Source organism: Theropithecus gelada, chromosome 12, assembly GCF_003255815.1.
Source record: "Theropithecus gelada isolate Dixy chromosome 12, Tgel_1.0, whole genome shotgun sequence".
Classification (NCBI taxonomy): Eukaryota; Metazoa; Chordata; class Mammalia; order Primates; family Cercopithecidae; genus Theropithecus; species Theropithecus gelada.
In genome coordinates, this window is record NC_037680.1 from 31,208,491 (window position 1) to 31,233,784 (window position 25,294).

The 25,294-nt window shown below is 43.2% G+C and overlaps 1 protein-coding gene across 3 annotated transcripts in view; it reads right to left on the reverse strand.

Moving 5' to 3' along the window:
- The window catches only part of CACNB4 (calcium voltage-gated channel auxiliary subunit beta 4), a 266,723-nt gene extending 254,818 nt beyond the window's left edge, over positions 1–11,905 (reverse strand). For 2 of the 3 annotated variants that reach the window (XM_025404344.1, XM_025404339.1), the window contains exons 1-2: positions 11,687–11,905; positions 11,069–11,152 (exon numbers count right to left, since the gene is read on the reverse strand). In XM_025404344.1, coding sequence (XP_025260129.1) covers positions 11,069–11,152; positions 11,687–11,749 — 147 coding nt within the window. In that variant the 5' untranslated portion in view covers positions 11,750–11,905. Of the gene's footprint in view, positions 1–11,068; positions 11,153–11,378; positions 11,628–11,686 lie in introns of those variants that run through there. The other variant, XM_025404340.1, reaches the window with a different exon arrangement.
- Between the last annotated feature and the right edge of the window lie 13,389 nt (positions 11,906–25,294).

A 25,294-nucleotide genomic window follows, 5' to 3' on the forward strand; every position in this document is an offset into this window, starting at 1 on the left:
ATTAGCCGGGCATGGTGGCGCATGCCTGTAATCCCAGCTACTCGGGAGGCTGAGGCAGGAGAATTGCTTGAACCCAGGAGGTGGAGGTTGTAGTGAGCCAAGATCACACCATTGCACTTCAGCCTGGGCAACAAGAGCGATTCTAACTCAAAAAAAAAAAAAAAAAAAAAAACTGGGCATGGTGGCTCACGCCTATAATCCCAGGAGTTTGGGAGGCTGAGGCAGGCGGATCACCTGAGGTCAGCAGTTTAAGACCAGCCTGGCAACATGGTGAAACCCCGTCTCTACTAAAAATATAAAAATTAGCCAGGCATGGTGGCGCACACCTGTAATCCCAGCTACTCGGCAGGCTGAGGCAAGAGAATCGCTTGAACCTGGGAGGCGGAGGTTGCAGTGAGCTGAGATTGTGCCAGTGCACTCTAGCCTGGGAAACAGAGTGAGACTCCATCTCAAAAAAAAAAGAATTTTGCCAAAAAAAACACATTCAGCTTTATGAGCTGAGACTGCAGTTTCAACATAATTAAGAATATGATCCATCCCATTCAACACTGTGACTTGAAAAGCCATCTCTGACATTGACTTAAGGTAAGGCAAGTCTATTTCTATCCTCACGCCAACATCTACACAGCTACAACTGAAACTTCTCGGGCTGGTGTGAACAGTATGTTAATGAAAAAATTTGAGCCTTGGCAACATAGCAAGACCCCATCTCTACAAAAAAAATAAGAAAAACAGCCAGGCATGATGGCACACGCCTTTAGTTCCAGCTACTTGGGAGACTGAGGCAACTTGGGCCCAGGAGTTCGAGGCTGCAGTGAGTTGTGATTGCGCCACTGCACTCCAGCCCGGGTGACAGAGCGAGACCCTGTCTAAAAAAAGAAACAGAGAGAGAAAAAGAAAAAATCTGAAGGCAGTCACAAAAGACCACATGTGATTTTATGGTTCCATTGATATAAAATGTTCAGAGTAGGTAAATCCATAAAGACAGAGAATAGATTAGTGGATGCCTAGGGCTGGGAGGTGGGGAAGAGGATGCAGAATGACTGCTAACAGGGACAGGTTTCTTCTCCAAGTCATGAAAATATTAGATTATGACATGCCTGAAAAAAAGAATGCCTTCCCCACTTCTCAACACACACACACACACACACACGGCAAATTAAAAAGCAGTGACTAAGGAACATTCTACTGGTAACAATGATCATTTTACCCACCTGTTTGATTCTAAACAATAATCAGCATTGAATTGTTAGCAATAGCATTGGGTCATTTAAGAAGAAAAAAAGGAAGATGATAAATTTATCTGCACAAGTTACTATGCATTTCCATTACTGCTAGATTTTCCATATGTTATCAATGAAACTGCTAAAAAAAATTTCCATAAGGAATTTAAAATCTCATCATAATATATGGACACAGTGAGCACTATAAAAGCTAACCACCTGTAGTGATCTTACAACCTAGAAAATGCATATTCTTTTCAAGTTTAGGCTTACAAAATATTTACTCCCAGAACAAATGCTACAACAGAAATTAAACTGCAACCTTGGAGAAAGATACATCCATCAACATAGAACAGAAAATGAGAAATGAAATAGACACGATTTGTCATCCAAATGATTACAGTGAGATGACCAGAAAAATTCAGGAGCCGTTGAATAAGTTTTATAGCCCTTACCTAACTAATGCTTTCAAATCATGAATGCCATCCCTTCAGATTCAAGTAATTACCTCTGCTCTATTTATGTGTGTAATAAGAAAAGACACGTTAAAGAAAATAGGGAAATTTATAAAGGCGCATGTTTACTCTACTTGAAATGAGAACTATCTTTAAGGAATTCCAAAGCACTGATTGTATTCAAACCAGATGATAATACATTAGCCTCATCTATTTCTGAAGGCAGGGTGCCCTAGCACACAGCTTGTCATTGTTACTTGAAAGCAGTAAAGCTACAGTATTCCCTTAAAATTGAGTCTATAATTCAGCTTTCTCATGAATTTGGGCTTCTACTTCCAGTCCTACCTCCCTGAGTGCCCTCCTTCCTCCTCACAGTACACATGTTTAAATCCATGTGAAATTCTTGATGTGTCCACGTAGTCGAGTTCAGAACTGACATTCTTATAGAGTGAAGAACACTGGATTCACCTCATTGATTTCTTGGTTCATGAAGTACAAGGGCAACTGTGCAAAAGCAGGACAGTACTGACTGCTTCAACCAGAGTGTGTTTGGATTGGGGTTTGTTGAGGATAACAGCCCAGCTCTTCTTGAGACTTATCCATTGATGTATTCTAAGATGGAGAGGTATAGCAGAGTGGGTTCCTGGGGATGGTCAAAGAGTGCTTTGCAAGCTTTGTCTTACCATGGCCCACAAAGGAAATAATTGTGCAACACACTGGATTCAGTGGAAGTGAAAAACAGTCCAGAAGCTCAGCCTACACCAGGCTCACCCCACTGAAGGATCATCTTGGAGGATACATGTTTTGAGGCCTGTCACCCATTCTCGGCCCACACGCTCTGTGGGAAAGAAAGCTCCAGCAAAGGAAGAGCAAATAGAGAGATGGCACTGTTCTGGGAAGCTCTCTGTTCCAAAATATGGCTTAAAAAGCATGCAGAGCCAGGCGCAGTGGCTCATGCCTGTAATCCCAACACTTTGGGAGGCTGAGGTGAAAGGACTGCTTGAGCCCAGGATTTGAGACCAGCCTGGGCAATATGGTGAGACCCCATCTCTACTAAAAGTTAAAAAAAAAAAAAAAAAAAAGCCAGGCTTGGTGGTGCACACCTGTAGTCCCAGCTACTTATAGGCTGACGTGGGAGGATCACAGGAGCACAGGAGGTTGAGGCTGCAGGGAGCACGACAAAGAAAGAAAAGAAAGAAAGACAGAGAGAGAGAGAGAAAGCAAGCAGAGGCCAAACACAGAGGGCTACTGAGCAGAATGGGACCTGCATGCCCCACTCACCACATGTCTGTAGAGTCTTCATGAATTTGAGTGAGTTGCAAGCTGCTCACCCTGGTTAGGATTTATGCTTTATTCTGAGTCAGAGCTTCAGAAATGAGACCAACAATGGGCCAAGCTTTGAGGAAGATGAGTATGGACAATGCCAAGACCACACCCAGAAAAATGGGTCAGACCCAGATTTGAGTGGCCAAAGGAAACCCATTAAACAGTAGTGCCTTTTGTTTAAACCTTGTTTGAAAGGGCAGTCTCTGCTTCCTTAATATCCAGGGTTGACCCTGTCTGGGGCAGCAGGTGGAGCAATTAAGGGGAGAGGGCCAAAGCCAAAGTTATTTTCAGTTTACATTTCCACACAGCTTCCTATAATTTTCTAGAAAAATTAAAACTTGAATCAGAACTTATCTAAGTTTCAATAAAATCGTACCATTCTAAATTAAAGGATAAATATTTATTCTACAGAAACAAAATTTAGGGCTGGGTGTGATAGCTCACGCCTGTAATCGTAGCACTTTGGGTGGCTGAGGCAGGTGGATCACTTGAGGTCAGGCGTTCAAGACCAGCCGGGTCAACATGGTGAAGCCTCATCTCTACTGAAAATACAAAAGTTAGCTAGGCGTGTTGGCGGGTGCCTGCAATCTCAGCTACTTGGGAGGCTGAGGCAGGAGAATCGCTTGAACCTGGGCGGGAGAGGTTTCAGTGAGCTGCGATTGCACCACTGCACTCCAGCCTGAGCAACAGAGTGTGATTCCATCCCCAAAAAAAAAAAAAAAAAAAGAAGAAATGAAATTTTGGCAATTCTATCCATCAAGAACAGAGACTCAGACATAAGTAAAAATGACTGGTTAACGGGTTAGCTGCCCAGTAATTATACTTCTTTCTTTGTAAGCTCAGTTCAATTTATTTAAGCCCCAAAACAAGAGGAAGTACAGTTTGCCAAGAGGGACAGAGTTCTTTCTTGCTCTATCAGAGCAAGGGAAGATTCACTGCACAAAAAACTCACAAAGGAAATAAGTGTGAACTTTTTAAAGTTCATTGTAACTGGATTACACCATTTAGCAAGGAAGGTCTACTTACAGAGCAAGTAGAAACTCCCAACTTTGCAGATGAAAATGATTCACTACTGTCTTCCATGCAGCTAAAATATAAAAATGATTGTGCCCCAGCTTGGCCAGCATGGTGAAACCCTGTCTCTACTAAACGTACAAAAATTAGCCAGATGTGGTGGCGCGTGCCTGTAGTCCCAGTTACTTGGGAAGCTGAGGCAGGAGAATCAGTTGAACCCAGGAGGCAGAGGTTGCAGTGAGCCAAGATTGTGCCACTGCACTCTAGCCTGGGCAACAGAATGAGACTCCTTCTCAAACCAAAATAAACATAAATATAACTGGTTGTGCCCCTCCTTGGCTGTTTCCCTCAGATCCACTCCTCCTCTCCACTGCTCCGCTTTCTATCTCAGGGGACCACAGCCTGCAGCTTGTTTCCCAGAATCCCAGGTCAGTGGGCTTCTAGAGAGGCTCAGCCAGTGGGAGGAATTGGTAGAAGACTGGAAGGTGGAAGGAATAATCCTACAAGAAGCTAACCAAGCAAACAAAAATTCCACCCATGATAGAACTCGGAAGAAACCACAGTCTCTAAATTCTTTAACTGATGCTATGGTTCTTCAAGCAACCACACAGATTCAGAACATTTCCAGGATCTAAGAGGGATAAGCTCCATATGTCCTTGCATGTATCCACACCTATGTGAGTTTGTGTGTTTGGCTTGTTTATCCAGGGATAAAGTGGACTGTGGTGAAAAAAAGAGTAGAGTCTGAGCCAGGATCCCTTGTGTCTGTTCTACCATTATCTATTGGTGTGACCTTTATGTCCTTGGGCCTATGTTTTATTCATCTGAAAAAAGAGACTGAAGTATTTTCTTCCTGCAATCTCTTCCTGTTCTAAAATTCTGTGATTCTAAGTTTATGGATACATTTTGCATATATGCATGCCTCTAGACATATGATTATTCTCAGAGCTATGCGCAAAGCATATACCTTCTGTTGATGAATTTGCATTTCATCAGAGAAACATATCTATAACTGGTGCTCAAATTATAACCTAAAGAATTTGTTTGCCAACTTGTTTTATTCTAGTATGAACCTAAAAATCTGAATGTTTTAGATCTCTAAATACAGTGCGGTTCATTGAATTATTGTAACGATCATCTGATTAGCATACCTTTAAAAATACGAGGTTTCTTGCTCTAAGGTAGATGGTTCCAACAATGGCTGCAACCGTATCTTCCATTCCACATGCTCTTTTTTTAAATGAAATATTATTATACATTATTCTGTAACTTATTATTTTCACTTAAATGCATTTCCATATCATTACATGCAGGGTGGCTTCATTTTTTTCTTTAATGGCTGAATAGTACTCTGTAGTATAATATATAGTAGTCCCCCCGTAACCGCGGGGGATACATTCCAAGACCCCAGTGGATGCCTGGAACTATAGATAGTAACAAACCCTATATATATATTATGTATTTCCCTATACATATATACTTACAATGAAGTCTAATTTGTAAATTAGGCACAGTAAGAGATTAACAACAATAACTAATAATAAAATAGAACAATGTTAACAATATGCCATAATAAAATTTATATGTAATGTAGTCTCTTTCTCACTCTCAAGATATCTACTGTACTATACTCACCTACATTCAGACCTCAGTTGACCACAGGTAACTGAAACCAGGGAATGCAAAACCATGGATAAGAGGGTCCCAATGTGGCCGGCCGCGATGGCTCACGCCTGTATCCCAGCATTTTGGGAGGCCGAGGCGGGTGGATCACAAGGTCAGGAGATCGAGACCATCCTGGCTAACACAGTGAAACCTTGTCTCTACTAAAATTACAAAAAATTAGCCGGGCCTGGTGGCAGGTGCCTGTAGTCCCAGCTACTCGGGAGGCTGAGGCAGGAGAATCCCTGGAACCAGGGAGTCATAGGTTGCAGTGAGCCGAGATCATGCCACTGCATTCCAGCCTGGGCGACAGAGTGAGACACCATCTCAAAAAAAAAAAGAGGACCCCAATGTACATTATTTGCTCTTTTACTGACTGCTGCATACATATGTTGTTTCTAGTTTCTCTGCTCAATGTGATGTTTGCTGTGGATTTTAGTAGATAATTTTTATTAGATTTAGGGAGCTGCCTTCTATTCTTTTTTTTATACCATGTGCCTCTAGATATGCTCTATTCTTAACTTACAAAATTTATCAAATACTCTTTTGGCACCCATTGAAATTAACATATATTTTTCTGTAATTTGTTACATAAATTGAATAATCTTTGAATTCCTGTTTATACTATTGGCACTGAATTTGACTTGCTGTTTTTCTGTGTGTGTGTGTGTGTGTGTTTACCCATATGCTCTTTTATAATGTGACCTTGTTGCACCCCATCAAAAGATAGTCTGTTTTCTCCTTCCTTGCAACTGGGCAGGCTCTTGGACATGTTTGGACTTGAGGTTGCAAGAGAAGTGATACAGTGTAGCTTTCGAAACTGGGTCTTAGGAGAGCTGCAGCTTCAGCCTTCACTTCTTGGAACCTAGCCACCATATTAAGGAAGCTCAAGCAACCATGTTGAGAGGCCCAGGTGGAGGAAAACTGAGCCCCTGCCAAAAGCTCTAGTTGAGTTCGCAGCCGGCAGCCAGCACCAACTGCCAACCTCATGTGTGAGGCTACTCTGGACCTTCCAGTCATCCCAGTGCCCATATAATATCACACAATGCAGAACTGTCTGGTTAGTACACAGAAATAAAAATATATTGTTGTTTTAAGCCACAGAGTTTTGGGAGAAGTTTGTTAGGAGGCAATTTCTCCCCACTAAACAAAGCATTTAATGTTGGAGCAGAACCTCATGCCTAAAATATATCAAGTTAGTCCTCCATCCATCCATGGCTTCATTCATTCAAGTGTATGTTTACTGAACATATATTATGCTAGATGCTGAGAACACAAAGATCAAATGCCGGCATGTCCCTGTCCTCGTGGAACGTATCTGTATGTTTACTGAACATATACTATGCTAGATACTGAGAACACAAAGATCAAATGCCGGCATGGCCCTGTCCTCGTGGAATGCATCTGGATGAGGAGACAGAATGTAACAGAGAAATCTAAGTACATGTTAAATAAAAGTGGTGTGCTACTGAAAACTGGCACAAGGCCCTCTGGGAGCCCCTACTTGGGGAACTGACTTTATCAGGAAGGTTAGAAGAGGAAGTGAAGACTAAATTCCCAGATCTCAGGGAAGATTAAAAGTTAACTAGGCAGAAGGAAGGGCAAGAACCTGTCACACAGAGAGCTCAGCATATGCAAAGGACCAGTGGCAAGAGGGAGGACAGTGTGCTCAAACTCTGTGTCCAGAGCTAAGAGATCATGGCTCAAGATGAGGCCAGAAGCAGGTAGGGACCAGGCCAGGTACGACTTTGCTGGCCTCATAACAGCAGACTTAACAAGGAAAAGTCAGCAAACTATTCCCACTCTGATCAGATTTTCTCTTCAAACCCCAGTGGGAAGAGGACTAACTTGGAGTACTCAACCATATAAACCATAGGTGTAGTGACACACATGGGTAGATATACTTATGGGTATATAATAGATACTCGGGGTACATGGTCATTGAGCCCGCCCTCTCATTCCTTGTCACATGTCACTGTACTGTTTGTAGACATCCCTGTCTCCATTGCTAGATTATAAAAATCTTTGAGTATGGGGGCTGTGCTCATCCATCTTTTCATTCCTCCTGTATAATATCTAACACAGTGCTGGGCACATAGCAAATACTTAAGTGTTTCCTAAAACTTTAAAACATGACTAAATAATCCATTCATAAATAGCCTGTAAGAAGGGCTCTCCTGAAAGAAAATTCTACAGCCTCATTTGGAAAGCCACTCCAATGATGGCAACACTCTTACGAAGGTCTTGCTGTAAAACATCATTCCTTTCCAATTTGGGCCAATTCTTGAGTTTCATCCTCAATGAAGAGTGAGAACACTTCATCACATTTCCAAAGAAGGCCTTTGTGTACACTTTGAAGATCATTTCTGGGTCACTCCTAGCTTTCTTTCCTTTCAGTGGCAGAGAACTTCATCTTCTCACCTTTCCTCAAAGAAGCCATTTAGTTGCTCCCTGGATTCATTCCAAAACCTCCATGGTAGAGGCCAGCAATCTTGTAGACCACAAACAAGGTCAAAGATTCCTGAGGGGCTTCCTGAGCAGTGCTCAGAATGGAAGCAGGCTCTCTTTCTCAGTCTGCTTGTTTTCCAGCCAATTCAAATGTGCATGTGTGTGCGTGCACACATATGTGCATATATATTCTCACAAATACTGAAACTTTTTAACAAGCTCAAAGAACAAATATTGTCTTATTGGGTGAGTTTGTCAACTGCCTTCTCTGCTTCACCAACAGCCCAATCTTCCCCATCAAATGTGACAGATCGATTTTTTTTTTTTTTTTTTTTTTTTAGTGAAAGCTTTTCTCCATATTTTTGTAAATAATATGACAAAGAAATTAGCAATTTTTTTTTTTTTTTGGTATTTCACTATCTTCTTCAAAGGCATCACACAGACTGTGAAATAGCACCAAGAAATTTCATCGCTCCAATGTATCAAGAATTCAAATATCAATAAATCACTGATCATTCTATAAATAATGAGACTCTGGTTTTGGGTTTTTTTTGTTTTTGTTTTTGTTTTTTTTTCTGACGGAGTCTTGCTCTGTCACCCAGGCTGGAGTGCCGTGGAGCAATCTTGGCTCACTGCAACCTCCACCACCTAGGTTCAAAAAATTCTCCTGCCTCAGCCTCCCAAGTAGCTGGGATTACAGGCACACACCACTATGCTTGGCAAATTTCTTTGTATTTTTAGTAGAGGTGGGGTTTCACCATGTTAGCCAGGCTGGTTTCGAACTCCTGACTTCAAATGATCCTCCCACCTTAGTCTCCCAAAGTGCTGGGATTACAGGCATGAGCCACTGTGACCCGCCCAAGGCTCTGTTAACATAAGCAGCTGTTATGCTTTCATAAAAAATATTTTTTGGCATTTGGGTGAAAATTTCAATTTTATCCCAAAGTTACTGTTAAACTGCATTTGCAATCATTGTCTTTATCTCATCAAAGAAATGTAAATCCCTCAGTGATTTTTATTGTAGCCAATACAGAAGTCTGTATGATGTCATTTGAATGAGATCATGTGTAGGATACTTACTGAGTTGTAAAGTGCTCATAAAAATTAAGTACTATTTTTGTACTGAAAAACAAGAAGATTGCATATATAACACAATTACAATTAACTCCAGAATTTAAATTAGACTATTTAATCAAAGCAATGAATTCCCATTTCATAGATGAAATGTATTTATTCAAAAAAACCTACTTTGCTTTAAATTATTCCCAAAATTATTTAGCATGCAATACTTTTAACATTTTTCAAGCCAGCACATAGCAGCACGCTTTACAAGAACTTACATATATATCATCTCAATCAGTTATGGGCATAAATTGAGAAAAGAATAATAATATTAGAATATTATTTTGTTTGTGCTTGGAAGGAAGAATAAAGCATTAGTGCAGTTATGTAGATGAACTCAAAAGTTTTAGTCAAACGTTTATAGAATGAACTGCTGTGTAATTAGTATTTCCAAGAATTTGCAACATTGAAACACCACTAAAAATAGGCACCTACAAAATAAACACCAGCAAGACCTCAAACAGTTGCATAACAGAAAGATGTTTTAAGATAAACAATGTTTGCCCTATCAAATACACAATATAAGTACTGCAAATGGGATAGAATTCACTTTTAGAATGAATTCGGAATCCAAAATGCATTTATTTCCATAATGTACATGCTTAGTGCTCACTGAATTAAAGGGTAGTCAAAATTTCCGCCTCTGCAGAAAGTGAAATTCTGCATAATAAATATCATCTAAATATGCTTTACAGACCCTTTTAGGAGAGGTCTGAGTCCAATTTTGAGGCTAAAGCCCATTCCTTGTTGATATGTTTAAACTGATGATAATCACTAAAGAAACACCAGAGCTGCCATCATAGGTTAGAAAACACATTACACAATACTGAGTAACCTAGAGGGAAAAGAACTTCTCAAGGTCACTTCAGCAGCTCACAGGAAGACCTGGGATAAAAGCCTCTTGGTGCGATGACCAATGTCTTCCTAGGTCACCCGAAACCTAGGACACACCCTGACATTTCTGTTCCAAAGAAAGATCAAGGTGACTCACTTTTGCATGATCTCTCTAGCACCCAGCAGCCAGGGGTGGTTTCATTAACAGCACATGCACAGCTGGAAAACTGAGGACCAATTTCTTGTGCCAAGGTGAAAGGCACCTAAGCATCCAGCGTTACCAGCGATCCCGATCCCGAGCACAGACAACTCGCACTAGAACCACGCAGGAGAAAGCAAGCACTAGGAAAACAAACACGACGTGAAGGCGCATCCAGACTGGGAGCTGAGTGCTGGCCTTCGTTAATTCCTATTTAACCAGATACGGCTGTCTTTCCCTAATTAAGCGAATCCAAGAAACGGTCCTAAAGTGAGACTAAACTTTCTGCTCAAAGTGTCTTTCTTTTGACCGCAGCTTGACGATCTCTCCCAAGATCCAGACAGATAAGAGTATTCAAATTAGGACAAAACAGAAGAAACCACTAACTCAACTCGAATCAAACCAGGTCGCCGGCCCCGAGGGGTCTGGTTACTCTAGGTCGAGTTATACGACTTAAAGACATTTCTCCACGCACCAAAGGTGCAACCAGACATATTTCCAGCTCTCAAATTCAACGTTCCTGACTTAAGCCAGGTCCCCGCCGAAATGTCCACACACATGCACAAACTAACTTCCCGGGGCGGTGCGGAGACGCCGGGAAGCGAAGACTTCAAGAGCCCAGGCTAGAGGGAGAGGGACTGAGTCCGAGCACCGGCCGAGGCCGGGAAGGGACGCGCGCGGGCTGGACCCGCAGCTCCCGCACGTGGGGGCCACGACCGGCTCCAGGACCCCGCGCCACGCGCTCGGCCTCCTCCCCATCCTGCTCTCCCTCCTCCTTCTCTTACCTGTCTGAGGATGAAGCTGGTCGAAGTGGTGCTGCCATCGGATCTTTTCAACCTGCTCCTCCGGGTTGTGGTGCCTCGGGCCACCTGGACTCGACACACGGGGCCAGAGAAAAGCCGGTGAGGACCGCAGCACAAAGCGGGGCGACCACCCCCGGCTGGAGTCCGCCTCCGGACCCGCTCCCCGGGGTCCCCCAGAGCCCGCACCCAAGTCTCCTCCGCGACTCCCAAATTCAGCCCCCATCCCCACCCACCCACTCCAAGCCTCGACGGCTGAAAAGATGCTCCAGAAGAGCAGCCCGCAAGCACCCACCACATCCATTAACAAAGACTCTCAGGGTGCGGGGTCCGAGTCCCCGGCATCCGCTGGGGGAGGCTGCGGGCTCCGGAGCGGGAGCGCAGAGACCTGAAGGAGGGTGAGGAGGAGGAGGAAGAGAAGGAGGAGAAAGAGGAGGAGCGGGAGGAGAAAGGGACGTGGAGGAGGGGTGGGGGAAGCGGGGCCGCCGACTCCCGGGACTGGGGCCCCGCACGCCGGGCACAAAGGCGGGGCGCTCTCGGGCGGCAGAGGAGGTGTGAGGAAGGAAGAGGAGGAAGAGGAGGAGGGGGAGGAGGGGGCGGTACCTGCGAGGTGGGGGAGTGCGGCCCGTCCGCGGTCCCATTCTTGGCGTAGGAGGAGGAGGACATCGTTCAGAGCCGCCGCATGGCCAGCCCGTGCGCGGTGGGCGGAGGGCGCTGGCCCCCTAGGCTGGGCTGCGGACGGAGGGGGAGGGCGCAGGACTTCCCCACCCGGCTCCAGGACCCGCGCCGGCGCCCAGGCTCCCTTCCCGCACTTCGGGGAGCGCGGCACCTTAAAGGGACCGAGGCGCTTCCCCCGCGCTTGCGGCGGGGTCCCGGGGAGGGGGCTTCTCGGAAACTCGCCTACCCAAGCGGATTGGGAGAAGCGCTCTCCCACCTAGCGAGCGCTTTACATCAGAGCTTCCAGAGGATGAAGGGAGGGGGAAATCTGGGATGGGGGTGGCAGGATTAAAATAGTCTGCACAGTTTAAAATGAGACAAAGGTGGCACGGTTCATGAATCAGGACTTGGGGAGGGAAGCTGGTGCAGTGTGGCGGGAGTGGGAAGAACCGAGCGGGTGTGTGTGTGTGTTTGCTGCACTGGAATTTTAAAAGGGCAAGAGCAGAGCCACCTTCCGCGACTTCACTGATCAGCCTACTGTGTAAGGCATGAGGTTTTGTGGCTTGCTTTTCGTCCGCGTCTTTGTATTGCTTTGGCAATTCCATCCTTAGAGCTGCGAGTCACACACATCCACGCAGCCGTGGGAAACCCAGCCAGCCTGAGTCTGACGGGAGATGCTGCCCCGCCAAAGACCAGTATGTCCTAAGGAGTTTTGAAGGTCATATTAGACCTGCTAAGAAGCAAGAGTTGGTCACTGTGCCTCCCATTTCTTTGCGGATGGATGTTTTCAAGGGGAGAAATTCATCCTTGCAACCATACACACCGTTTGCCATTGCTTTCCTCCTGTAAATCCATACAAGAGATTAATTTGTGATCGAATTAAAAGAGAGGAATTGCGGAGAGGAAGAGTAAGTGCGAGGTATTGTACAGAGGAATAAGAAGAGGGAAGAAAAATATATGCAAATTCAAAAATAAAGAGACTCCGTTTAAATGAAAATATACATACTATCTCAAATCGCTAAATCAGCTTGCATTCCAGGACTTTATGTTTATAGACACAACTACCATGCTTGTTTTAACAACTGTTTGGCTTTATTCAGGTCCCGGTTATATCTTACCATCCACCAGACACTTCCTTTCCATTCCTAATCCCGTCACTTAATCCAAACTTCTGTAACAATCTTATTAACTAGTATCCTTGCCTCCAGGCTTTCTAGTGCATGTGCACATATGCACACATACACACGCAGAGATTTCATTCCCTCTACACACTACAGGCAAAACCGTTTTCCTAAAATATCCTGCCCAAGTCACTCTTCTCTAAGATAAAGTCCAAACTCCATGGGCCGACAACTCAGCCTCTCTTGCATTTCTGATCACTCTCCATCTCATTTCTCCATCTTGATCTCTCTATACAAACCTTCCAGCAAGTAGGCAGGTCTAGTCATCATTAGCCAAGTATGCCAAATACAATCACACTCGAGCACCTCTGCTTTGGAACGCCTCCTTGGAATATGCCCTCCCAACAACCTACACACCCGGCTGAATCCTACCTTTCCTCTAAATGGGACTCAGCTCACTCTTCCTCCACAGAAATCCTCTCTGACCACTCCAGTCCCAGATAATTCTTGTGCTTCTGAAAAACTGGAGCATGTATTCTCTGGGAACTTAGCATAGGCTGCCTTAGTTTATTAGTTTGTTAGTTCTGTTGTTGTGAAAATCTCCTAATTTTCAGGACAGATTTTTAGCTATTCTATTCCTATTCCAATTCCTTCCATATAGTAGATACTCCATGAATTTATGGGGAATGGTAGGTCTAACCATGCAGGACTCCCTGCTTTAGTTACTGTCAACCCAATCTGTATTTAGTTCTGAGCCATTTTGATAGCTGATATGTGTGTGCATATTAAATTACTGTGTGAGCACTGGACTTTGAATTGTGTGGTTTTCCACTGTCCACAGTCTCACTGACTTTGAGTTACTGAAACAGAACCCACAGAGGCATAACAGCATGAGAAGCTCTGTACACTCAGCTCAAAGCAAAACTGGTGAACATTATAAAACATATATATACAACCATTTAAATTTCTAAAAATGGTCCTAAAGGTGCACAACAAATGAAGGAACATTCACTCAAGAAAACCTACTGAAACCCAGTAAGAAAAGTGAGCTTGAGGTATCTGATCCAAGACCTACTCACTCTCTTCCTGCTTCCAGCTCAGAGAGGGAAACTCCACGCTATACTGGTGCAGCCAAGAACACAGGGCTCCCTCACCTCTTCAGCTCCCAGTTGGAGGGTCAGCTTCCTAGGAGGGACAAAACATCAGCATTTGTCATCCTCCCCCAAGCTACCTGTTGTTGAGACTAAGTTCTAAGCAAGAATGGCAGAGGTGAGGGCTCCCTTCTTCTGCCCAGCTGTACCTGGAGGCTGTACCTTGGCCACAGCAGCACTGAGTATACTCTGGCCTTGATCACCTTTGCTCCAGGCTCATCGAGAAGGAAGTCAGGAAACGTGGGACTGCTTCTGCCCGCTACCAGAAACACTCCGCATCTAACGTGGTGATGTCACTCAGAGAAAGGTGCATCATTGTCCCTGCCTCCAACACCAGAGTGGAAAAACTAATGTTGAAGCCTGACCTTACATCAAGGATCCCCAACCCCCAGGCCACAGACTAGTGCCAGTCTGTGGCCTGTTAGGAACTGGACCACACAGCAGGAGGTGAGCAGTGGGGCAAGTGAGCATTACGGCCTGAGCTTCGCCTCCCATCAGATCAGGGGCAGTAATATATTCTCATAGAAGCGCAAACTCTATTGTGAATTGCACATGCACGGGATCTAGGTTGCGGGCTTCTTATGAGAATCTAATGCCTGATGATCTGTCACTATCTCCCATCACCCCCAGATGAGACCATCTAGTTGCAGGAAAACAAGCTCAAGGTTCCCACTGATTCTACATTATGGTGAGTATATAATAATAATAGAAATAAAGTGCACAATAAATGTAATGTACTTGAATCATCCCCAAACCATCCCCCATCCCCGTCCCATGGAAAAATTATCTTCCATGAAACCAATCCCTAGTGCCAAAAAGGCTGGGGATTGCTGCCTTACGTCATAATAAAAATTAACTCAAAATTAATCAAAGACTTAAAAGAGTTAAAAATATAAAACTATTACAAGATAAGGGTAAATATTCATGACCTTACATTTGGCAATAAATTCTTCAACATGACACCAAAAGCATGAGTAGAAAAAGAAAAAAATGTTAGACAAGGATGATGGTGTGTCTGTGGTCCCAGCTAACTAAGAGGCTGAGTTATCTTAGTTAGGGAGAATCGCTTAAGCCCAGGACGTCGAGGCTTCAGTGAGCTGTGATCACGCCACTGTACTCCAGCGTGGGCACCACAGCGAGTCTCCATCTCTGGCTCAAGAAATACCTCAGTCTTCTGAGTAGCTGAGAACACAGGTGGGCACTGCTGCCATGTGTAGCTAATTTTTTATTTTCTGAGTAGCTGAGACCACAGGTGGGCACTACCATGCCTAGCTAATTTTTGATTTTTTATAGTATTGGAGTCTTCTTATGTTGTCCAGGCTGGTCTTGAATTCCTGGGCTCAAGCCATCCTCCCACCTTGCCCACCCAAAGTACTGGGATTACAGGTGTGAGCCACTGCACCCTGCCACATTGTATACTTTCAGCAGGTGAATTGTATGGTATGTGAATTATATGTCAATAAAGCTATTTTTTTAATCTTCAGATCTTACAGAAAAATTAACTCAAAATGGATTACAGACCTAAGTGTAAATGCAAAACTACAAAACTTCTAGGGGAAAACAGAAGAGAAAATCTCCACAAGTCTGAGTTTGGTGTTGAGATTTTACCCCACCACCAAAAGCATGATGCCATAAAATAAAAATTGATGTTCTGGGCTTAATTAAAATTAAAACTTTCTGCTCTGTGAAAAACTCTGTTAAGATAATAAAAAGACAAAGAACTTGTAAATAAAATATATAAATAAATCTTAAAACTCAACTATAACAGGCTAGGCATGGTGGCTCACACCTGTAATCCCAGCACTTTGGGAGGCCAAGGCAGGTGGATCACAAGGTCAGGAGATTGAGACCATCCTGGCTAACACAGTGAAACCCCGTCTCTACTAAAAATACAAAAAATTAGCCGGGCATGGTGGCGGGCACCTGTAGTCGCAGCTATTGGGGAGGCTGAGGCAGGAGAATGTCATGAAGCTGGGAGGTGAAGTTTGCAGCCTGGGCAACAGAGCGAGACTCTGTCTCAAAAAAAAAGAAAAAAAAAGAAAAACACTCAACATTTATAATAAACAACTCAAATAAAAAATGGACAAAAGTAGCAGGGTGTTGTTGCTCACGCCTGTAACCCCAGCACTTTGGGAGGCTGAGGAGAGAATTGCCGAAGAAGCCAGGAGATCAAGACCATTCTGAGCAACAAAGCAGGACCTCATCTCTACAAAAAATAATTAAAAAAAAAAATTAGCCATGCGCAGTGGGTGGCATGCACCTGTAATCCTAGCTACTTGGGAGGCTGAGGTGGGAGGATCCCTTGAGCCCAGGGGTTTGAGGCTGCCGGGAGCCATCATCTCACTACTGTACTCCAGCCTAAGACACAGACCCATCTCTAAAATTTGGGGAAAAAAAAAATTATTTAAATTAACAAAAGATTTGAATGGATACTTTACCAAAGAAGACCCATAGATAGCAAATAGGCACATGACAAGATGCTCAACATCATTTACTTTAGGGGAAATGCAGATTAAAACAACAATGCAATGCCGCTATACACCTAAAAGGATGACTAAACATAAAAATGATAATAGTAATAGCTAGTAAGGATAAGGAGCAACAGGAACTCTCATTCATTGCTGATGGAAATGCTAAATGGTACAGCCACTTAGGAACATACTTCAGCAGTTTCTTGGCAGTTTCTTAACAAGCTAAACCATCTTATACAATCCAGCAATCAAGAACCTATGTATTTATGCAACTGATCTGAAAATTTGCATCCACACAAAGACCAGCATGCAAATGTTTAATAGGTTTATTCATAATAACCCAAAACTGGAAGCAACCAAGGTGTCCATTAATGGGTGAATGAATAAACAAAGCATGGTCTAATCATATGATAAAATGATAAAATACTATTCAGCTATCAAGTCATAAAAAAATGGATAAAACTTAAATGCATATTAGTAAATGAAAAAAGCCAGTCTGAGGCTATATACTATTTGGGATTCTAGAAAAGGCAAAGCTATAAAGACAATAAACAGATCAGTGGTTCTGGAGGGGGTGATGAAGACGACAGGTTGAATAGGTGGAGCGTGGGGAGGTTTTAAGGGTAATGAAACTGTTCTGTATGATACTGTAGTGATGGAATCCTAACATAGATCTGTCAAAACCTATAGAACTTCACAGCATAAAGTAAGCCTTAATGTGTGTGAATTAATAAGAAAATCATTGAGGATGTTGAGAGATCAGGATGGAATGCAGAATGTGACAAAGGAATATAACTGTATTACAAATACATTAAACAATGTCACTGAAGAATGTGGAGGAAAGGGGTGCTGGCGTAAGTAACCCTGGAAATGAGTGGGCCTTGTAAGACTAAAAGAACTGTGCATAAGCATTGTACTACAGTTAATACATTGTTTCTGAGGAGTGTGGGTTAACTATTCTGAAATCACTATATGTATGCACTGGAACTGAACAATTCATTACATAGATGGCGAATGATGGGGGCCAGGTTTTCCACTGTTGGAGTGGAAGTTTACATAGATGCAAAGAGAGGAGACTGGAATGATCCATGTGGTAATGGACTGGAGTCAGAGAATCTGCATGAATTTGAGGGTAACTTAATAGATACAGATGGCTATATACAGAAATATTTATAGGGCCCCATGCCATGGGTCACGCCTGTAATCCCAGGACTTTGGGAGGCTGAGACAGGAGGATCACTTGAGCCCAGGAATTCAAGGCCAGCCTGGGCAACACAGTTAAACCCATCCCTACAAAAAACTTCTTTTCTAAATTACCAGGGCATGGTGGTGTGTGCCTGTAATCCCAGCAAATTGGGAGGCTGAGGTGAGAGGATCACTAGAGCCTGGGAGGTTGAGGTTGCAGTGAGCTGTGACTATGCCACTGCACTCCAGCCTGAGCAACAGAGTGAGACCCTGTCTCAAAAAAAAATTAACTTTTAAAAAGAAATATTTGCCGGGCACGGTAGCCAGCACTTTCGGAGGCTGAGGCGGGTGGATCACCTTAGGTCAGCAGTTGGAGACCAGCCAACATGGTGAAACCACGTCTCTACTAAAAATACAAAAATTAGCTGGGCGTGGTGGCTCATGCCTGTAATCATAGCTATTTGGGAGGCTGAGACACAAGAATCACTCGAACCCAGGAGGTAGAGGTTGCAGTCAGTCAAGATCATGCCACTGTACTCCATCCAGCCTAGGCAACAGAGTGAGACTCGGTCTCAAAAAAAAAAAAAAAAAAAAAAGGCCAGGCACGGTGGCTCACACCTGTAATCCCAACACTTTGGGAGGCCGAGACAGGCAGATCACAAGGTCAGGAGATCGAGACCATCCTCGCTAACGTGGTCAAACCCCGTCCCTACTAAAAATACAAAAAAAAATTAGCTGGGCGTGGTGGTGGGCGCCTGTAGTCCCAGCTACTGGGGAGGCTGAGGCAGGAGAATGGCGCGAACCCAGGAGGTGGAGCTTGCAGTGAGCCGAGATCAAGCCACTGCACTCCAGCCTGGGTGACAGAGCGAGACTCCATCTCAAAAAAAAAAAAAAAGAAAAGAAATATTTACAGATAGCTGTATATACATGAGTTAGTATACATATATATTTTTTCTTGCTTTTAGCTGAGGGCCTAGAAGCAATGACCCCTTAGTAGCAACAAACACATCTAGTACCAAGATGTTGGTTTCCAAGACCATCCTGTAATAGAAATCAGGGCAACCTTGGACAAATAGCTAATTCTAGGACTGGGGCAGGAAATATACAAGAGGAGTCTGGAGTATCCTATAGTGCCAGAAAGTAAGGTAAGTGCCTTAAAAAAGAACTCCAAAATCAAAACCACAATGATGGGGTATGTCAAAGGGCAATAGGAGCAAATTGAAGGAGCTCCCAGTGGCCAAAGTTTGAATAATTTGAGTAATAAAAGTAGTATTGAAATAAAACCCAAAGTATAAAAGAAATACCCATGAGTTCATAGTGATAAAAATAAATTATCAAACAAATAAATACGTGGGAGAAAAGAGACAAACCTCCCATGTGGAAAATTCCACATAATTTATGTAGAAACTCTACCCTCAAGAAAGAGAAGAATAACTTCTCACCCTGTAAAGTGTGGGCTGCATATAGTGACTTCCTTCCAAAGAGTACAGCAGGAAAGCGGGGAGTGCAGAAACTCCACAAACGCTGCCTGAGCCAGGTGATCAAGGTCAACATCAACAGCAATGTCGGGGTGATAGCATGTGCCCTCGATAGAATGCGACGAGAATGGTACTTCTGGGGTGAAAACCCACAACCTCAGTCTAATCATGAGGAAAATGTCAGACAAATCCCAATTGAGAACATTCTACAAAATATATGACTAGTACTCCTCAAAACTGTCAAGGTCATCAAAAACAAGGAAAGTCTGTGCAACTGTCAGAGCCAAAAGGAGCCTAAGGGGACATGACTAAATGTGATGTATATCCTGGATGGGATCCTGGAACAGAAAAAGGACATAAGGTAAAAGCTACAAAAACCTGAATACAGTATGAAATTTAATTAATAATAATGTATAATATTGGCCCATTAATTGTGACAAATTTACCATGAGAAGGTGTTAATAATCGAGGAAATTAGGTGTAGAATTCTCTGTACTAACTTAGCAATTGTTTGTGAATAGATCTAAAACTACTCCAAAACAAAAATTTATTTTTAAAACTTCTAAAATTTTAGAGCTGGAAGGGAAGTCAGTAACTGTTTAGAACAAACTCCACATTTGGCAAATTGAGAAGCTGAGCTCAAGAGAATGAACTGTTCAAGAGCAAGTGACTGCTACTAGACTCTGCTTCTTTCCTAAACATTCATCACTGCTGAATCACTTTGTCAGCTGCAGATTCTCTCTTCATAAACTTTATTGTCACTTAATAAATACTTTTGTTAAGTGCTTCCTAAAGTCAAAGTCTTGTCCAAAGAGCTGTTAAAAAAAAAAAAAATGATTTGCAGAACTCACAGAGCTCAGTAATATAAGATGACAATGTGTTTCTTAATTAAAAATTAAATTGGCTGGACGCGGTGGCTCACGCCTGTAATCCCAGCACTTTGGGAGGCCGAGACGGGCAGATCACCTGAGGGCAGGAGTTGGAGAACATCCTGGCCAACATGGCGAAACCCCATCTCTACTAAAAATACAAAAAATTATCTGGGCGTGGTGGTGGGTGCCTGTAATCCCAGCTACTCAGGAGGCTGAGGCAGAAGAATCGCTTGAACCCAGGAGGCGGAGGTTGCAGTGAGCCAAGATGGTGCCACTGCACTCCAGCCTGGGCGACAGAGGAAAACGCTGTCTCAAAAAAACAAAAAAAAAGTTAAAACACATTTTGTCTAGGGTCCATGCATATCTAGAGTGTTGTATTTTTAATCTAGGAGCATACAAAAATCACAATAATGGCACATGTGCTTAGATACATATTATAGGTTTGTGTAATTAACCTCTTATTTATGCCCAACTAACCATGGCATCAAGTTTCAGAGTTTTCATCTTACAGGATCTGCTTTCTCTTGTTCTAAAGAATTTCTCCAGAATTACCTCTCCCCTGTCCCCAGTGTTCTGGTCCAAACTGAAAATCTGTTCAAAAGGCACATAAGCCATGTACTTTCAGGATATTAAAGGTTACATTTTCAAGAACTGGATTTAAAATGTTTACTTTCCTAACCCTAAAAAATTTACATGCTATAAAACCCAGTGAGTCCTGGGCATGGTGGTGTGTGCCTGTAGTCCCAGCTACTTGAGAGGCTGAGGATCTCTTGAACCCAGGTGTTCAAGGCTACAGTGAGCTATGGTTGTGCCACTGCACTCCAGCCTGGGTGACAGACTGAGACCTGGTCTTTAAAAAAAAAACAAAAACACAAATAGAAAACGAACAACAACAACGAAAAAGTGAAAATGCTATTCTCTTGGTACAATTTGTTGCTGTTGTTGTTTAGACAGGGCCTCACTCTGTCGCCCATGGAAAAGTGCAGTGGTACAATCATGGCTCACTGCAGCCTCAATTTCCTGGACACAAACCATCTTCCCACCTCAGCCTTCTAAGTAGCTGGGACTACAGGTGTGCACCACCACACCTAACTAATTTTTTAATTTTTTGTAGAGGTAGGTCTCACTGTGTTGCCCAAGCTGGTCTCGAACTCCTGGCCTCAAGTGATCCTCCTGCCTCAGCCTCCCAAAGGCTGGATATGTGAGCCACCACACCCAGCCATACAACTCTGAAGGGTACAAATGGTTCAGATTGGTAATGGAAATAAAATCCAAAATCTAAGTTGTAAGTATAGTCACTGTGAAGATGAATCATACACATCTTTTAAGTTGTGAATTATATTAAGATTCTACCTACTAGCTAATTTAAATTTACATTTTAAAACCTACATTTATTTTACCAGGCCTATTTGCCATCTTTGCTATGGTAACAACTCTAAAATCTCAGTGGATTACACCACCATATAGCCTGTTTCGCTGGTCCACGGTGTAGCTCTGTTCCCCTTGTCTTCCCACTCCCAGGCTCAGGTTGAAGAAGCAGCCACAATCTGGAACATACTGGCTCTGAAGAGAGCAGAAGCTAGAGAGCTACAGGAAGCTCATGATGCCTCTTGAGCTTCTGCTTAGATGTGGGCATCTGTTGCATCTGCTCATCATATCCCTTTGGTCAACGCATGACATAGACATACAACCAATTCCAAAATCACTGAATGAGGACATGATACTCCAGAAGTCAAGTGCATGGGCAAATACAAACAGTCCTCTTACAGAAAAAGGGGAGAGTAAAACACTGCAAACAACAGTACAGTCTTCCACCCGAAGGATTACCTGCTTAAAACAGACAACTATAAAATATAATCACCTATCTTTCGTCTTCATTCTGCCATTTTGGGTAGTTGTCATAAATTATAAAAAGTTTTCTATAAAGTTTAAAGGAAGTATTCTTCTAAAGGTGCTGAAATATGTAGGCTCCAAATATTAAAATTCTTGTCCTATTTTGCTATGATATAGCTTTCTGTCACATACCAGAAAGAAATGTTCACTGTGCTTCTGCCTCTGCTGCAATCTCTGGACTCAGAATGGAGAAAGGAGCATTATTTGATGAGCACTAGAGACACGATATTTATTTATTTTTATTTTTTTGAGACAGAGTCTTGTCCAGACTGGAGTGCAGTGGCACGATCATAGTTCACTGCAGCCTTAACCTCTCAGGCTCAAGTGATCCTCCCACTTCATCCTCCCAAGTAGCTGGCACTACAGCTATGCCACCAGACCTGGCTGATTTTTTTTCTTTTTTTAAATATCCCTATGTTGCCCAGGTTGGTCTTGAACTCCTGGGCTCAAGGGATCTTCCTTGACCTCTCAAAGTGCTGGGATTATAGTTGTGCACTATAACACCTAAGATATTTAAAAAATAAAACAAAGCAAAGCCATTGGGTTTCCTGACCCTTACACTGGACCCTAACCCCCTTTGTTTCTTTTCTTGTTGAGACAGAGTCTCACTCTGTCACCCAGGCTGGAGAACAGTGGCATGACCTCGGCTCACTGCCTCCCAGGTTCAAGCGATTTTTGTGTCTCAGCCTCCCAAGTAGCTGGGATAACAGGCGTTCGCCACCATGCCTGGCTAATTTTTGTGTTTTTAGTAGATATGAGGTTTTGCCACGTTGGCCAGGCTGGTCTTGAACTCCTGACCTCAAGTGATCCACCCACCTCAGCTCCCAAAGTGCTGGAATTACAGGCGTGAGCCACCGCACCCGGGCCCCACTTTGTTTCTTGATAGTTAAAGTAATACAATATTCCTTTGATTCTAAAAGACTGTGGATTTTCAGATGTATCAATGATTAAATAGCTTAAGAGAATAAAATGAAATCCTGTAAAACATGCTTATCCCACTGTAAAATAAATCTTGATTTCTTTTTCTTTTCTTTTCTTCTTTTTTTTTTTTTTTTTTTTTTTGAGACAGAGTTTTGCTCTTGTTGCCCAGGCTGGAGTACAGTGGCATGATCTTGGCTCACTGCAACCTCTACCTCCTGAGTTCAAGCGATTCTCCTGCCTCAGCCTCCTGAGTAGCTGGGATTACAGGCACCTGCCACCATGTCCGGCTAATTTTTGTGTTTTTAGTAGAGACAGTTTCACCATGTTGGTCAGGCTGGTCTCGAACTCCTGCCCTCAGGTGATCTGCCCGTCTCGGCCTCCCAAAGTGCTGGGATTACAGGCGTGAGCCACCACACCCAGCCAAATCTTGATTTCAGCAATGTTAAAATAGAATGATGATAAGCACATGGATAAAGTCAAAGAAAACTCAAATTTACTAAATAGCAGGCACTGTGAGGTGCTAAATCCATTTTCCTTCTTTATTCCGCAAATGTTTTATGTATCCATGCTAGGCCCAGGAACTGCAACGAGTAAAACTCTGAAAGCTTTTATAGACCTAGCAGGGGTAGAAATGCTTTCAGATTCAAATAGCAAAACTGTACCAGCCAGGCGCGGTGGCTCATGCCTGTAATCCCAGAACTTTGGGAGGCCGAGGCAGGTGGATCACGAGGTCAGGAGATCAAGACCATCGTGGCTAACACGGTGAAACCCCATTTCTACTAAAAAAAAGTACAAAAAATTAGCTGGGCGTGGTGGCAAGCGTCTGTAGTCCTAGCTACTCGGGAGGTTGAGGCAGGAGAATAGTGTGAACGCGAGAGGTGGAGCTTGCAGTGAGCCGAGATTAAGCCACTGCCCTCCAGACTAGGAGAGGGAGCGAGACTCCGTCTCAAAAAAAAAAGAAAAAAACTGTTCCAACCATAGTTTAGACCAATAAGGGTAACAGACGATAGGGGCTTTTTTTCCCTTGTCACATATGAAGAAGTCCAGAGGAAGACAGTCTAGAACGGAATAGCCACTCAAAGATGTCATCAAGCAGCCAGACACCTTCAGTATTTCTGAGCCATCGTAACTTTCTTTCTCATAGTCACATGGTTGCTCTATCTCCTGGGATTACACCTGCTTTCTAATCCAGAAGTGTAAAGAGCCTTTTCTTTAAAAGTTTTTTATTTCATCCTAGGGAGTCCTCCCCAGGAACTCTGAGCTAAATCTCATTGGCCAAAACCATGTTATGTGGCCACCCTTGGCTGCAACAGTCTGGGAAGGCAAGTACTATTATCTTGCCTACTGACTTCCTTGCAGAGGAATCTAAGTAAGGGGATGGTTGGAAATGCATGCTGAGTGAGCCAAACTACGTTCTGATGTGACAGGGCAACCACTATAACACTGTTACAAGATACTTCAGAACCACGGCATGGTTTTGGGATCAGTGAAATTTGGGCTAACACTTGAAAGGATAATTTATTAGGTGAACAAAAGTATTCTGGGCAGAAAAAAAAAATAACAGGGCCAAACAGGCACAGAAAAAGTCAAATTGTCACCTGTGGAATTTTGGGTTGGGTTTGGTGGCTAGAGTCTAGAGAGTATGTGAGAGTGAAGAAGAGGTTAGAAAAGCTGCTAACAGGGGCTCATGAAGACCCTAACATGTGATTCTAGAGTCTGGCCATCATCCAAAATATAACAGAACCCTGGCAAAGGCTAGAATTGTTTTCTCAGTAATCTTGGTTCTTGGTTCTTGGAGAAATCAGGCTATGTGTGTGGGCTTCAACTTAGAACTACTGTCCTCACAACCAAATTAGCCTCAAGTAGTCACCTGCTTTTTCCTCACAGCAGCTCCTTGAATTCAGCTCTCTTCTGTTCAGAAAACAGTACTCTGAAGCCTTTGCCCATTTGCCAGATGTTTGACCCATCCTGTGTGACAGAACCACATGGATTCTCAGAAACAGCCAGTCTGTTTGCATCAAGCTGTGTTCTCATCAGTCATCTGTGACAGAGCTAACTGTACTACAATGTACACATTAAATAGATCCATCCACTCTAATGCTCTTCTTGCATTAGCATTCTCATATCTGAAGGCATTTTATACCTGTGTGAGCCCTTTGCAGCCCCATCCATCTTAGTGAGTTGTGGGAAAGGGAGCTGAAAGATTCTGACAACCTTAATAAAGAAATTATTTCTAGTTAACAGTCACATTAGTACAGTGAGGACACATTCTCAGCATCAAATAGAGCCTAGGTTGTATTTCCCGCTTTGTCACTGCACGGGACATGTGAAAGCTATTTAACCTCTTCACCTACTTTTCTACCTAACAGGAACTATGAGAATTCAAAGATAATGTATATAAAAGTGGTTTTAAAATCAAACAGCAATGTCTGATGTTATGAAACTAGTTAGTGCATGGTGAA